This window comes from Myiozetetes cayanensis, unplaced genomic scaffold, assembly GCF_022539395.1.
Source record: "Myiozetetes cayanensis isolate MyiCay16 unplaced genomic scaffold, myiCay2020 scf16, whole genome shotgun sequence".
NCBI classification, from domain to species: Eukaryota; Metazoa; Chordata; class Aves; order Passeriformes; family Tyrannidae; genus Myiozetetes; species Myiozetetes cayanensis.
Genome location: NW_026087270.1, coordinates 8379569 through 8392768, shown reverse-complemented (window position 1 = coordinate 8392768; position 13200 = coordinate 8379569). Strand labels below are relative to the sequence as shown.

Below are 13200 nucleotides of genomic sequence, written 5' to 3'. Positions count from 1 at the left end.
GAGGGGCCCAGCTCATGTTTTTCTCAACCAGCCTCATCAATTCTTCACCAACCTAAAGCAACACTGTACAATTCTGACCATTTACAAGTGACTTACGTCGGTATTTCATTTCTTTGCTTCCCACTAACACATGGCACTTGTACATTACTTGCACATTCTAAATTAAGCATCTTTTCAATTAGAGTATCAAAGACAGACCTTACTGAAAAGCTACACCCTGAACTCGCCACAACACAAACTCATACATGCTTATTTCCCACTTCTCTGGTATAACTGCAACACTACAGAGAGAAAAGCAAGGGAAGTTTACTTAACAGAGGGATAGCCATGTTATTTCAGAACATGCCCTTTTGGAAACAGGTAGGGGATGGAGTAATGCAAGAAAAAAACCTCATAACCATATTTGTGTGCTTGTGGTTATTTTGTTAGTTTTTAATAAGGGGCACTTCTGCTTGGAAGAAATCACTGTTTTGCAAAAGTAGTATCACACATTAACCCTACAGGACAAGCAGGAATGCAAGCAACCCTCAAAGCAGCAGCTTGTGAACAGGATCTCAGGCTGAACAAACAGATACCCAAAACCATGGTTGGAAACAAGAAATACAGCATATCCTGGCAAGCCAGCAGGGCACATGGCTCATCATCTCAAAAGCCAACAAACCTCCTACTCCCATGTCTGGCACAAAGCAGGCTGTGAGCAGAACAGTTCAGACAGTGAGTAGATGCCAGCTCTCAGGAAACTGCTGTAGGAATGCAGCTGCACCTGCACCACAACCTGTCCTGCTGTGCTCTGCACCCATAACAGCTGGTAAGGACACCTTAGGGCTACCCCTTGGCTGCCAGCCAGGGAGGGAGGTGGGGACATATCCACCGGGAATGACCAGGCACACAGGAACAGTGGTCCCATCACCTCTCAAGTCTGTGTGCCCACAGCGAGGAAAGGACACTGCTATATCCAGTGGAAAAGAAACAAATCCATCTTTCAGTCTTGAGTTCTCTACATTGTTAGTAACAAACAGTTTGGTTTTCTCATGAGCCTTTATTTTTATGGTGTAATGTCTTTGCCATAAATCTAAGATATCACAGAAAAATGTCCTTGTTCTAAATACAAAACTTTCAACCTGAAAGTCAGGAAAAGAAGACAACTGAATCACTCAATATTATCATATGAGGAGCGACAGTTGAAGAATTAAGGCACTCCTCGAAACAAGGAAAAATCAGATGAATACATCTGTTCCCTGACAGCTTTTAGAAAACCAAATACAATGTGTGGGAGAAGAGGGGGAATAAGCAAAGAGGCTGAGAAGACTCTATTTGGGAATTAAATGGGAAGGACTAGGAACTGGAAAAGCTGAATACACATGGTTCAAGAGTGAACAAGAATCCATACCCTAATTAAAAAAAAGTAACAAAAAACATGAACAAGAAGTTGCTGAGGGGAGTTCATTGTGCTAAGTGTAAGGAAATTTGGCAGAAAATAAACCCCCTTGCATTCCAGGTGGTCCTCAGATACCAGAGGGGCTGAGGGTGGCTGGACTTAAATTCTGAGTAACAGCCAATTCAGCACAATAAGTAACAGAAATGCAGAGCCACTTCAGTGCCATAAGTCCAGTCATGTTTTGTAAGAGCTATCACAGCCAGATTCACAAACAGCAAATTATTGAAGCAACAGAAATGCAGATTCTTATTGGATTGCCAGTGATAACTGGATATCTAGCTCAGCAACTGTGTGACACATGCTATGCACTTTATGAGTTATACAGTTCCCATACCTGCAGTGATTTACAGCAGTGCCTGGCCATGGTCTCTCTGCTCCTCCATCCTGTTTCCCTTAGGTCAGCATCCCAAGCTCCCCCAGTACCATGAACATCTAAGACTGCTGCCAATGCTGCTCGAGGAACAGATATTTCATAAACCAGTGACATTCCAGCCCTGGAAATTTCCTTACTGTTACTTCTCTTAGGATGTGGACATAACTTTAGCCTCAATAATCTTTCCCAAGTAACTCTAGTAATTCTTCGGCATTTTTTTAACTTTATATTCTATGCTTAACATAGAAAGATTCACTTTTTTCCTCAAACTGCTTCATAGTAAATTTCTGGTACATATTATTCACTTCAGATGACATGGAGTCTACCTGGGCTTAAAGTTAAGAAAGTTTGGAGATTAAATAATATTGAAGACAAACAGCAAAGAAAAGTCACCACAGTTTAATAAAACACTGTGATATTTAGAACACAGAAATTCTACAACATTCTTTTAAGTTCCCCTAAAATGTGTTAAGAGGAACAACAAACTAAAAAAGGAATTACGTTATCTTGGATATAAGAAGCCTGTCTTCAAAAGTATTATATGGAATATGAAGGTGAATTATTCCTGGTGTAATATATAAAAATATATAAAATATAAAAATATATAAACCCCTCACTTCAGTTGCAGAAAAAGAGCAGAGGAACACAAATTAGCTTTACAGATCAACAAACTTCAAAGCATTTATGGCGTCTCAAGCCATAATTTACCATATTCAGTGTGGTAGAGTAAGTTTCATATTACAGTTCTAAGAAGGGAAAACAAATCTCACAAAATGTGTATTTTTACACTATACATAAATTGTGTAGAGATAATCCTGTGGATTCTGTTCAGTTGTCTAATGAACTGCATTCTGTTTTCTATAGACCACAGTGGACTATTTGAGAAAGCTCACAAATAAAATAACTTTAAAATATTTTCTATAGGCCTACTAAAAAAAAAAAAAGTAATGGAGGTGTTTTTTTTTTCTGACCAGAATTTTTTGTTGTCTAAACCAAGAAGCTCTGAATATGGATCTTCTTACAGAAAACCCCCAGCAGTCCTGTAGATAAGTAAGACTTCTCAGGGAAAATGAGACAGAATGAATAAAAAGAGGACAGTCTCTTGATAAGATTTAAGCTTCCAAAATCTACTCAAAAAAGGAATATAAAGCATGTAAACACTATCCTCTTATCACTAAATGCAAGTTGGGATTACACTTTTCAAACTTGGAAGGTAGTTACTACAATAAACAGATTTATAAAAATACAGCATTAGTACATTCAAAAAGACTGAATTTGTAACAGCCTTCAACATTAACACAGTATCTCTGAAATAACATGTTGCCTCAAGAGGGAGGGATTGTTTAGAGGAAAATGAATGTATAAGGGATATGTAGACAAAAACATGCAGAAGAGGACTGGAAAAGCAATCAAACTTAGAAACAAGTGACCCATCCTAATTATCTCTGATAGCAGATGCTGCCAACAGATGCTCCCACATTATGCTCCAAGTACAGCTGTGGGAACCAGAAATAGATAGCAAAGCTGCTAAACTCAGAAAGATGCATCCCTTGCACCTCGAAAAAAGATACTTGAGATAGCACCCTAAACTGAAAAAGCGCATTTTTTCCAATCACCTCTGCATTGGGAAGCAATCCAAAGGTACACTAGGCTCTTTTGCTTAAACTGTTCATTTTAAGGTTTCACAGGTGTTGGAAGAAAAAAATATCAAGGATTATTAACAGATGCACTGACTCTAAGAAACAGTTTATTCAAGTCATAGTTGTAGTATGATGACAGTTGCATCATCTTGTCTCATTTATCTTAGTTAGTGAGCAGAATTTTACAGAAGAAAGTAAAATCTACTCGGGAAAAAAAAAGGCATTTTGAACTGCCAGATAAATTTTACAATACAAACAATAAAGGAATGATTTGCTTATTTACTTAAGCATCTCAAGGGTTACAGGTCTTGGAATTTTTTTCCTGGTGTTGGTTCAGCCTTTAAGTGTCACAAATCATCAAAGTTTGAAAAAACCCAGCTTTAAAATACCTGTATCTGTTCAGAAGTAAACCTAATAGTTAGAGCAATATAAAAGATCAGAGGAGATCTGCACATCAGCAAGCTCACAGAAGTATAAATAATGCAAATCACAACTTTCATCCTTTCAGGATTCTGGAAATCTCCAAGGGCTATGCACAGCACTCCACTTTTCAGAGTAGCATCCAGCTTTTTGGGTCTCGTTAATTTAAGGTTCTACCAACTGCAAGAGCACAGCTGTAGCAAGGAAAAAACACCTACTTCTCAGACTGATTCAGTGAAATATTCTAGTGCTAATATCTGCTATAGCCTCTATTGACAGCCAGCAAAAAAAGACCACTGAGGTGTCCAGCCTTTCCACGTAGCTGACAGAATTCCTACCACCACCAGTGTAGTGTTTCTTCTGGTTTTTACACTGGCTAAACTGGTGTAAACTAACTAGGCAAAACTATAATAAGCTGGACTCAAACACTCTTAAGAAAATATTAGGCCATCATCTACATTCAGTGAGTTATCACCAAAGCAAAAGTAACTTATGACTTTCTAGAAAACACATTTTTTTTCATGATCACAATTAAAACAAATGAGAGCAAAATGGCAAGTCATATTTCATGAATTTCCAAGGTCTCTTTAAAAAAATTAATGCCCTGCCCATGCTCCCCAGAAGTAGAGAAATGACACCGCATCTCACCCCTGAGGGCACTGCAGCTCTCTGCTTTGAGCAACGCAAAATCCTTACTGGACCACAAAACATAATCCAGGCTCCAGTACCGGTTAGCTGAAAACAGATGGCAGTGCAGAGAGCCCGGGTCCCTGGAGAGCTCACTAATCGAGTCACTCCCTAACTCAAAAAGCTTTCATTTAGCAAACAGACCAGTTCAGTTAACTCTGCACCCTAGCTGGGACAGCAGCAGGCAGGGCTGTGGGATCATGGTGGCCAATCCCTGTACGTCCAACGGGACACTTACAACCGACAGAGAAACCCAACCTTTCCGCACTGCTCTTGGACGATCGCTATTTCAGCTGTTGCCATCCCCTACGTGATCGCTACTGCCAGAGCACAGTCGGGATGAGCAGGATCCAGAAGGGACACCACCAACATGCCACTGTCGCTGTCCCCATCCAAAGGCCCCTTCCTGGTGCCTCACCAAGGGAAGTAGCAGAAAACTCGAGGGGTGATGGGTAATGGGTGATGCGTGCAAGCACCTTGCACCCCTTCTCCTGACAGAGACACTGGCCCCAGATGACCCTGGAGAGTCTCATTAATGAGAGTCCCCTTAATGAGCCTCATGTCTGGGGAAACAAAAACTGGCCAAAACATTCTGCCACAGGTTACCACACCTGCCTGCCCCGCTCTCACCTGCCATCTCTGGAGATGGCTTGTTCCTTCACCTCTAGTGGAAAAGTTCTTCCTCAATGCCAGGCTCCAATCCCCCCTGCAGCCCTCAGGGTGCATCATCCTTGCCCTGGACCTGCAGCACTGGTTCACTCTTTGCAAAACCCTTTACCTCCAGGGAGATTGTAAGCATATCCTCCCCAGGCTTCTCGTTCTGTAGACCAAATACAGTCACACCACTAAAGCTGCCTTCCTGGGTGATGTTTTTAAGGTGTTTGTGGTTTTTGCTGTTCTCTGGGCTTTCTGCAGCTCATGGTGGGTGCCCAGTTGTGCTGGTGCCCGGCGTTGCTGCTGCTTATGTACCACACTGCTGACCTCTGCACTGGCACTGCTTCGCAGGGATGGGGCTGTACCTGGGGCTTTCCTCATCCTTCAAGCTCCTTTCCAAAGGTTTCACCTCACTCCTGCTGAAGGAAACTCCAGCAGCTGAACTGAGGGTGTGGCTGGCTCTGGACCCGCACCCTGGTACTCTGGGGTCACTTGCTGGCTGCCACCCTGCCCTGCTGGGGCTGAGGGGACACAGCCTGGTCTGTGGCTGGGGTTGATCTATTAACACCAGCTTCTCAGGGCTGCATGGAGGTGAAATGAATCTGGTCTCCCACACAGGGAGTGAGTGGGGCATCGTGTGGGTACAAAGCCTGCTGGCAGCATCCCACTCCGACTCTTCGTGTCCCGGTGCCCTCCTCTTGCACGGAAACTGCATTTGTGAAAGATTTAGCCCTATGCTCGTGCTTGTCAGCAGCTTTCAAGAGCTCTGCCCAGCCTTGCTGATATTAGAGGTCACTCTTGCTCGACCTGCTTCCAAAACACGGCAGAGCAGCCCGGCCGCGCCGGAGCGCTGGATGGTGACTGTAAGGGGAAGGTGCGTAGAAAAAAACCCTGAGTGAACAAGCGTAGAGGTTGACCCAGGGCTGCCTGGGGGAGGGGAATAAAAAAGAGCATTGTGTCTTCTTTTCTAGCTTTTATTTTCCGCCAAGTCACATATACGGAACGGCCCTCTCAACCGACCCGAGAGTGCCGGGATGTGACAACTGGACACAAGGCGGGGACACCGCTTAATAAACAAAGCCCGGCCAAGCCGCTCGTCCGCCCTCAGCGGGCCGGGCCGCGCCCCTTCCCCGCCCGCAGCCAATGCGGGCCGCGCTTGCTGCGGGCGGCGCGGCGGGCGAGTGGCGCGGGGCGTTGTTGCGGGGCCGGGCCGGCGGGCGGGGCGCGGCGTTCGGCCGGTGCTCGGTGCTCCGCCCGGTGCTGCTGCTCCGCCCGCCCGCCATGAACTCCCTGGACCAGGCTGAGGGTGAGTGCGGCCGCACGGAGCGACCCCGCCGCTGCTTCTCCGGCGCGCCGGGAGCTCCCGGCTCCACGGCCGGGCTGCCCGGGCGCGCTGCGCCGTCCCCGCGGAGCGGGGCGAAGCGGCCGCGGGAGGCCTCGGCTCCCTCTGCACCGCGCTCCCGGCGCTGCTCCTCGGCCCAGACAGGCGAGCTGGGGCGGGGTCCCGGGGCTCCTCCGCATCCTGCGCTCGGGGCGGGCTGTGCTGCTCCCGGGGAGCGGGGCCGAGGGGAGGCCTGTGCCGGGGGGCTCCTGCCGGCCCCGGGAAGAAGGGACCTGCTTCCCTTTCCCTGCCGCTGCTCGGCTGTGGCTTACTAAAATCCGCTTGTGCTGTGCTAAACCCGCGGGTTCGTGCGTGAGGCGCGTTTCTTGCAGCTCCGAGTCCCACACTGTGCTCGAAGAACGCGACCTCAAATAGCCCTTTCTTATCCGAGGACACTGATGGTCTGGGATACGCGGTCCTTGAAGTTGCAGCTTGCAGCATGTCAAAACCCCGAAAGGAGTTTTTAGCGTTCAGAAATACGGCTGGTAGGGATTTTAGAAACGCATCAGTGCAGGTTTTTTGTAGCGGACATGTCGGCAGGAACTGATAGTCCGGCGTTGTCAGGGCTTTGTTGCCATGTCTCTACAAGCTAAGGGATCCCAGAAGGGAGCCCTGCTGGTCACAGCTGCCCAAGGGATCAACTCAGAGATAATAAACGAAAATAAGTTAAAACTTTCATTTCCTGTTTTCTGAAAGAGTTTTTTCATTTTTTTGTTTTCGTGATGTCTGCATTATGCAAGTGTTTCCTTGAGAGCTTTGTTGTCAGTAGCCTGATTTTATGCCTTCAGGGTGCTGCTTCTCAGAGAGCAGATTTTCATGTGCTGCCTCCTATTCCCCCTCTCACTTCAGTGACTAGGTGCAGGGGCTTGTGCTAGTCAGGGAACAGTTAATTAGCTTTAATTGCTGGCAGTGGTTTAGCTTCCCCAGAAGGGAGGTGGAGGACAGGCCATAACTACCGGGCTCTTGGCGGTAATTAAGACTAGTCAGCTGTTCTGTGGCTGAAGTCAAGGTACTGTAATCTTAACCCATGAATTCACCTGCAAACCACTTAGGAGTAAATTCAAGTTTAGAAAACTGCATTAGTAATGATCATAATAGCGACACTTCTTTCAGTCTTACTCTCTATTTGCCTTATTGAGGTAACTAATTTAGCAATAGTTGCAAGCTGAAGTTCCACGGTGATGCTGATGGAGACTTTAGCTGAAAGTTAAGCTGACGCTAATTAAAACTTCAGGTAAAATTCTACGTGGTTGTCATATATTGACCTTGTTCAACAGAAGCTTAAATCTAGCCTGGACTTGAGGTGAAACAGCTCCTGTAGACACACGTTGAGAGGTCAAGATTTTTTTAAAAACAAATTAGGAGTATGAACTTGAAATGCATTTAAGAGCAATTTCAGTGCAAAGATTATGGGAGAAGGATGGCAGTAAGAAGAAATATCCGTTTAAAGAAAATAATGAATTAAACTAAGATCTTTGGGTCAGTGTTTGCTGTGGGTATTTTTACATATATGTGTATATGTATGTCAGGGCACTCAAAGTTTCTACAAAACAAAGTCATCAAAGCCACACTGGTACAAGTAATCCCTTGAGCAGCTGGCAAAAGGCTAACCTTTTTTAAAACTGCTGTTATATAGATAATAGAACATAATAGTTTCCTGATGTACCTAATAGTCCAAAATGTGATACTTTTTTTTGTTTGTTTTGAGGGGCAATTTAAGCTACTTAGAATCTAACTCTCAGTGTTTTTAAAAATATCTAAATAGTCTGATTTCCCAGCTACATTGATTTTTCTTTTTTGTAAGTGGGAATGTTTCTTGCATTTAGTTTTACTCCATCAGTGTACTTTTTACCTGAAGTTGAGTAAAACTACTTTGCCTGGGCTTTTATTGCATCTAAATGATCATTGCATTGGTTTTCTCTGCCTGTTTAAGTGGGTATGCACAGGGGAAAATGAATTCCTTTTATCTTTTACATTAAAATGTGACTAAATAGATGAAGATCTAATTATGCTTAATATACATCCTCCCCAGATCTCAAAGCTTTTGAAAGAAGACTTACTGAATATATTGCATGTTTGCAACCAGCTACAGGACGTTGGAGAAGTAAGTTTGATGTTCCAAGGGATAAACAGGATTCTGTCTTTTAAGGTTTTTAGATTTATCAGTGTATATCTCTGATTTAAATTTGCCCAAACAAAAATCTGGTTTTCTTTAAAATTTGTGGCATAACTTCAAACACTGCAACAAGTTAATACAGGATAATAAACTAATACTTTAGCCAGAGTTAGAAAAATGAGGTTAAGATTGAACTGGTTGGAACAATAAGTTGTTATGGTTTTTTTTCTGTTTTATTCTGGGTTTTATGTTTTGTTGGGGGGTTTTTTGAGACTCAGACTTCTGATAGTCACTATAGTTACCTAAACTAAATATAATTGAGCGAGCTAGTCCCTATAAAACTGAAGGTGAAAAAGTTACAGCAGTGTGCCATAAAGGCAGCATATATCTTCAGCTCTGTTCTAACAGGGAAGTTTGAAGGAGGGGGAAGGTCAAAAGATACCACAGATGTGCTGCCAACTTCTGAATCAGTAGTCTGTGGTGGAAACACACAGCTTTTTTTTTTTTTTGTGAGATTCTGCTGAAGTTTCCCTACTGAAAGAATACTGATGTTTTTTGGAACATATAAAATTGCATCTTTTCTCCTGAGAGACCAATTTTGAATGAAGGAACAACTACTTAAAAAGCAAAACCAACACCACTACCCCAATCCCCCTTGTTTCGGAGCAATCAGGAGGCAGGCAGATATTTATATGCACCTCTGCCAGACTTGTGCATACCTATTGTAGGAATGCATTTGGCTTCCAGAATTGTTATTTACTGTCAGATATAATTAAAAAAAAAGTACCGAAAACTTCTAGGCATATTTAAATGACGTTTGCATAACTAGTATTGTATTCAATTGTAATTCATGTTTTTTTCCCAAACTACTCATTTTTCTAGTTTTGCAATTCACATAAAAGAGGAACTGTCTACTTTAATTGTAACAGGGTATTTAATGTTTGCTTTTCTTCCTGTTATCCTGAAAAAAATGTGTTTGTATAGAGCAGCTTTATGCTTTTGATAGATCTTCTTCAGCTTTCTTTTTGAAAACTTAACTTGTCAGAGTTCCTGTTTTTTTTTTTTAATTTGTAATATCTATAAGCAATACGCAACTCAATAGCAAATTATAGCAGTCTTGCAAACCTGAAAGTAGTATTTAGTGAATATTTGGGTTTTGTTTCCAGGTTCTTCCCTATGATCCTAAAGGCTAGTAACTCCAGGCCTTCTCTTCCTTTTTTTTTTTTTTTTGTTGTTTGATTTGTTGGCTTTTTTTTTTGCCCTGCCCTGCCCACTTCCTTTCTAGTAAAAATTTATTTGCATCCAGGCTCCACAGAAAACACTCAGAACTGCAATGAAAGCTACAAGGCCTTATGGGTGTGCAATATAATACGAGGTTTCTTTATGTTTATATTTGTTCTGTTTTTCCATCAACCCCTGTTCCCCAACCCTTTGTAGTCTCTCAAAATCAGTCTATTTATGTTTTAGTACCAACTTGTACAGAATCTTTACAGTTTCCCTTATTGGAAGTTTTTTCACCTATTTTCATTTCTGCCTCTCAATAGAAGCTTTTCCTCATGCAGAAGTAGGCAAAGAAATACAAGCTTAAAAGTTGCAGCTGAAAAATAAATGCTCTGAAATATGAGTGAGGTATACTATTTATGACTCTTGTTCTTTTCTTCATCAGTGATTCTGATAGTGGTATCAGTTTGCACAGCAACTGGGGCTTGGAACTGGTTAATAGATCCGGAGACACAGAAGGTAAGATCAGGCTAGTGCTGCACATTTTCTGTTTCATAACTTGGTGCTGCAGTCAGGTGGTATATTGAAAACTGGAAGGCTAAACCATGGAAGATAGTTTTTAGTAAAGCTCTCAAGCTGTCTGGAATTGTTGTGGAATGTGTCGTGGGATGTTGCCTACCAAAATGCTACGCCTTGAGTGCTGATATGAACAATTGTTCACCAGTACTTGGACAGGGCTAGGAGCAGTATTTTATTTTTCATTAAGCAAACTAGGAAGCAACTTTCTGTATGTTTTAGAAAGTATATAGTGAGACTAATCCAATTTCTTTCCTAGGTGTCGTTTTTCACATCACTTTGGAATCACCCGTTTTTCACAATTAGCTGTATTACCCTAATAGGCTTGTTCTTTGCTGGAATACATAAAAGAGTGGTGGCACCATCAATGTATCCTTTAATTGTGTTTGTCAGGTTAAAAGTGTTGTAGTTACTGCTGTTCTTGAAGCCTGTGCTAATGCTGCTGTTTCAGTTTTGACTTACTCTGTGTACGAGTGTTAGCTGCTTTCCTTGACACAGTCCACACAGTATAGCAGCCCGATGTCGAACTGTTTTGGCAGAATATAATATGTCCTGTGATGATGTAAGTGTTAGTTGTTCATTGCCTAAACTTTGTTTGTATAAAAAAAAAAAGGCAAACAATTCAAAAAGACACATTTGTTTCTTTTCTGAACAGTGTTTGTTTACACCTCAACAAATTCTGTGTGTCTGTAAAACTGGAATGTGAAATGCTCAGTATTGTTGTCTGTATTAAACTCAGCCTCTAATATTGAATTTGAAATGGAATTACTGGGCTCAACTTTCAGAGTTTAAACTCTTTTTTTTTTTTTTTTCTCTCTTGCAGACTGGAAAATTAATATTAAAACCTAGGCCTCACGTTCAATAAGGGCTGTCTTCCTTCAGTTTTTTCCACTGCCATGGAAACCAAAAATGACCTTTTTTAAGGTAGTAAGACAGCAAAAAACAAATGGGACTGGTTGTCACTGCCTGGGAGTGAAAGTCTTAACACAGTTGACAGTCAAAGTGTGCAATATTACTTTCTTGAATATTTATCCAAATTCTTTGTTATCACATTATCAGTGCTTTTGCTACTTCTGATTACCTCTTTTTCAGTATTAGTCTCACTTTTTTACTTCGGCTAGAAAGGAACATACAAGTTGAGTATGTTAATCAGCAATGAAGTTGAACTTGAAAATTAAACCTCATTTGTGTTACATGTCTTTGTATGCTATTGTAAATAGCACATCAATGCCAGTGTTCAGGAAAAGGAGTATTTGATTTATGGATTCCTTTGTTCCCATGAACCGTATTGCGAGGAACACTTCCCATTCTCCTGATGTTTTATTAGCACACTTCCTCATTACAGCTGTCTTTGTCTCCTGGTCACTCTTTTTGGAACTGGTTAAAAGGCTCGCAGGAAGACGGTCTGTCTGTGCTGGAGAAAACTGGTCTTACTGTTTAAGAACTTCACAAATATATCAAGGATCACCTTTGTCGAGTTGTGTATATAGTGCACCAGCCACTTTCCTTGTGGTTATACGTAGTTCCTTGTTTGATCTGGTTCAAAACACTGCTATTTTAAGGTTTTAATATTTTAAAAGTTGTCTTAAATATGCTTGTATCTTCCTGATTGCAAGGTTGTACTGTATCTAAAGTCCACCCGAACATTCTGAGGGGATTTTTATGCTGTGATAGTCAGAACATGAAAATAGTATTGCAAATGCATAACTTCAGATTTGGTAAAGAAAATATAAAGAGTGCCACAGGAAAATAACAATTTTGTTATTCAGAGTGTTAACAACGAGGTGTGGATGAAATATGCTCAAAGTGTAACTTTTGAATAGCTAAAACTAAAGTTTTAAGTTTAAGTTGTTCAAGGTGCCTTTTTAATTGTTTCGAACTCTTTAAATTGACTCTAACTGCAAAGCTCTTGCAACTTCAGTAACTCCTACTACAGGGTAGACTGGCTTTTAAAGGCAGCCTATTGATGTAACTTTGTCAGTTAAGACATTAAGAATTGTCTTCTGGATTTTTTTTCCAGTAATTGTTCTGCCCACGCATTATTTTTAACTGCTGTATATTTTGTAGGTAAATGTGTATAAAATAAATCCTTTGTATAAACAAAACGCTATCTTCTTTTGTACCGTGCAAATGCAGATCTTCAGCGAACGCAGAAGAACTTAAAAATTTGTAGCTGAAGTCTGTAACTTTCATACCGGACCAACATTTCCCGTATTTGATGTCAGTGTCTTAGATTATAAGAGCCACACCAGAGAGAAACCCCCCCAGCCGGGTTTCCACCCTACAGGTCAATCCTGCCTCTGTAAGTGCTCTTGGAGGAAGCTGTTTCATGTGACACTTTTATTGACTTGTTGAGCTGGGGGAAGGTCCGGCGTACCCCGAGGCAGGAGCGGGGTGCCGTGGGTGCGGGGTGCCGGGGTGCGGTGTGCGCTGTGTGTTCCGTGGGTGCGGGGTGCCGTGGGTGCGGGTGCGCTGTGTGTTCCGTGGGTGCGGGGGGTGCGGGTTGCGCTGTGTGTTCCGTGGGTGCGGGGTGCGCGGGTTGCGCTGTGTGTTCCGTGGGTGCGGGGGTGCGGGTTGCGCTGTGTGTTCCGTGGGTGCGGGGTGCGGGTGCGCTGTGTGTTCCGTGGGTGGGGGTGCAGGTTGCGGTGTGTGTTCCGTGGGTGCGGGGTGCGGGTGTTCCTGGTGCGGGCCTGT

At 42.7% G+C, this 13200-nt stretch overlaps 1 protein-coding gene across 1 annotated transcript; it reads left to right on the top strand.

The window, feature by feature from the left end:
* Positions 1-6400: 6400 nt before the first annotated feature.
* CNEP1R1 (CTD nuclear envelope phosphatase 1 regulatory subunit 1) lies at positions 6401-12611 on the top strand. Its single transcript, XM_050311237.1, has 6 exons — positions 6401-6518; positions 8626-8697; positions 10376-10449; positions 10766-10875; positions 11014-11068; positions 11330-12611. The coding sequence occupies exons 1-6, from the start codon at positions 6494-6496 to the stop codon at positions 11369-11371; spliced, it is 378 nt and encodes a 125-aa protein (XP_050167194.1). The 5' UTR covers positions 6401-6493; the 3' UTR covers positions 11372-12611.
* The last annotated feature ends 589 nt before the right edge of the window (positions 12612-13200 follow it).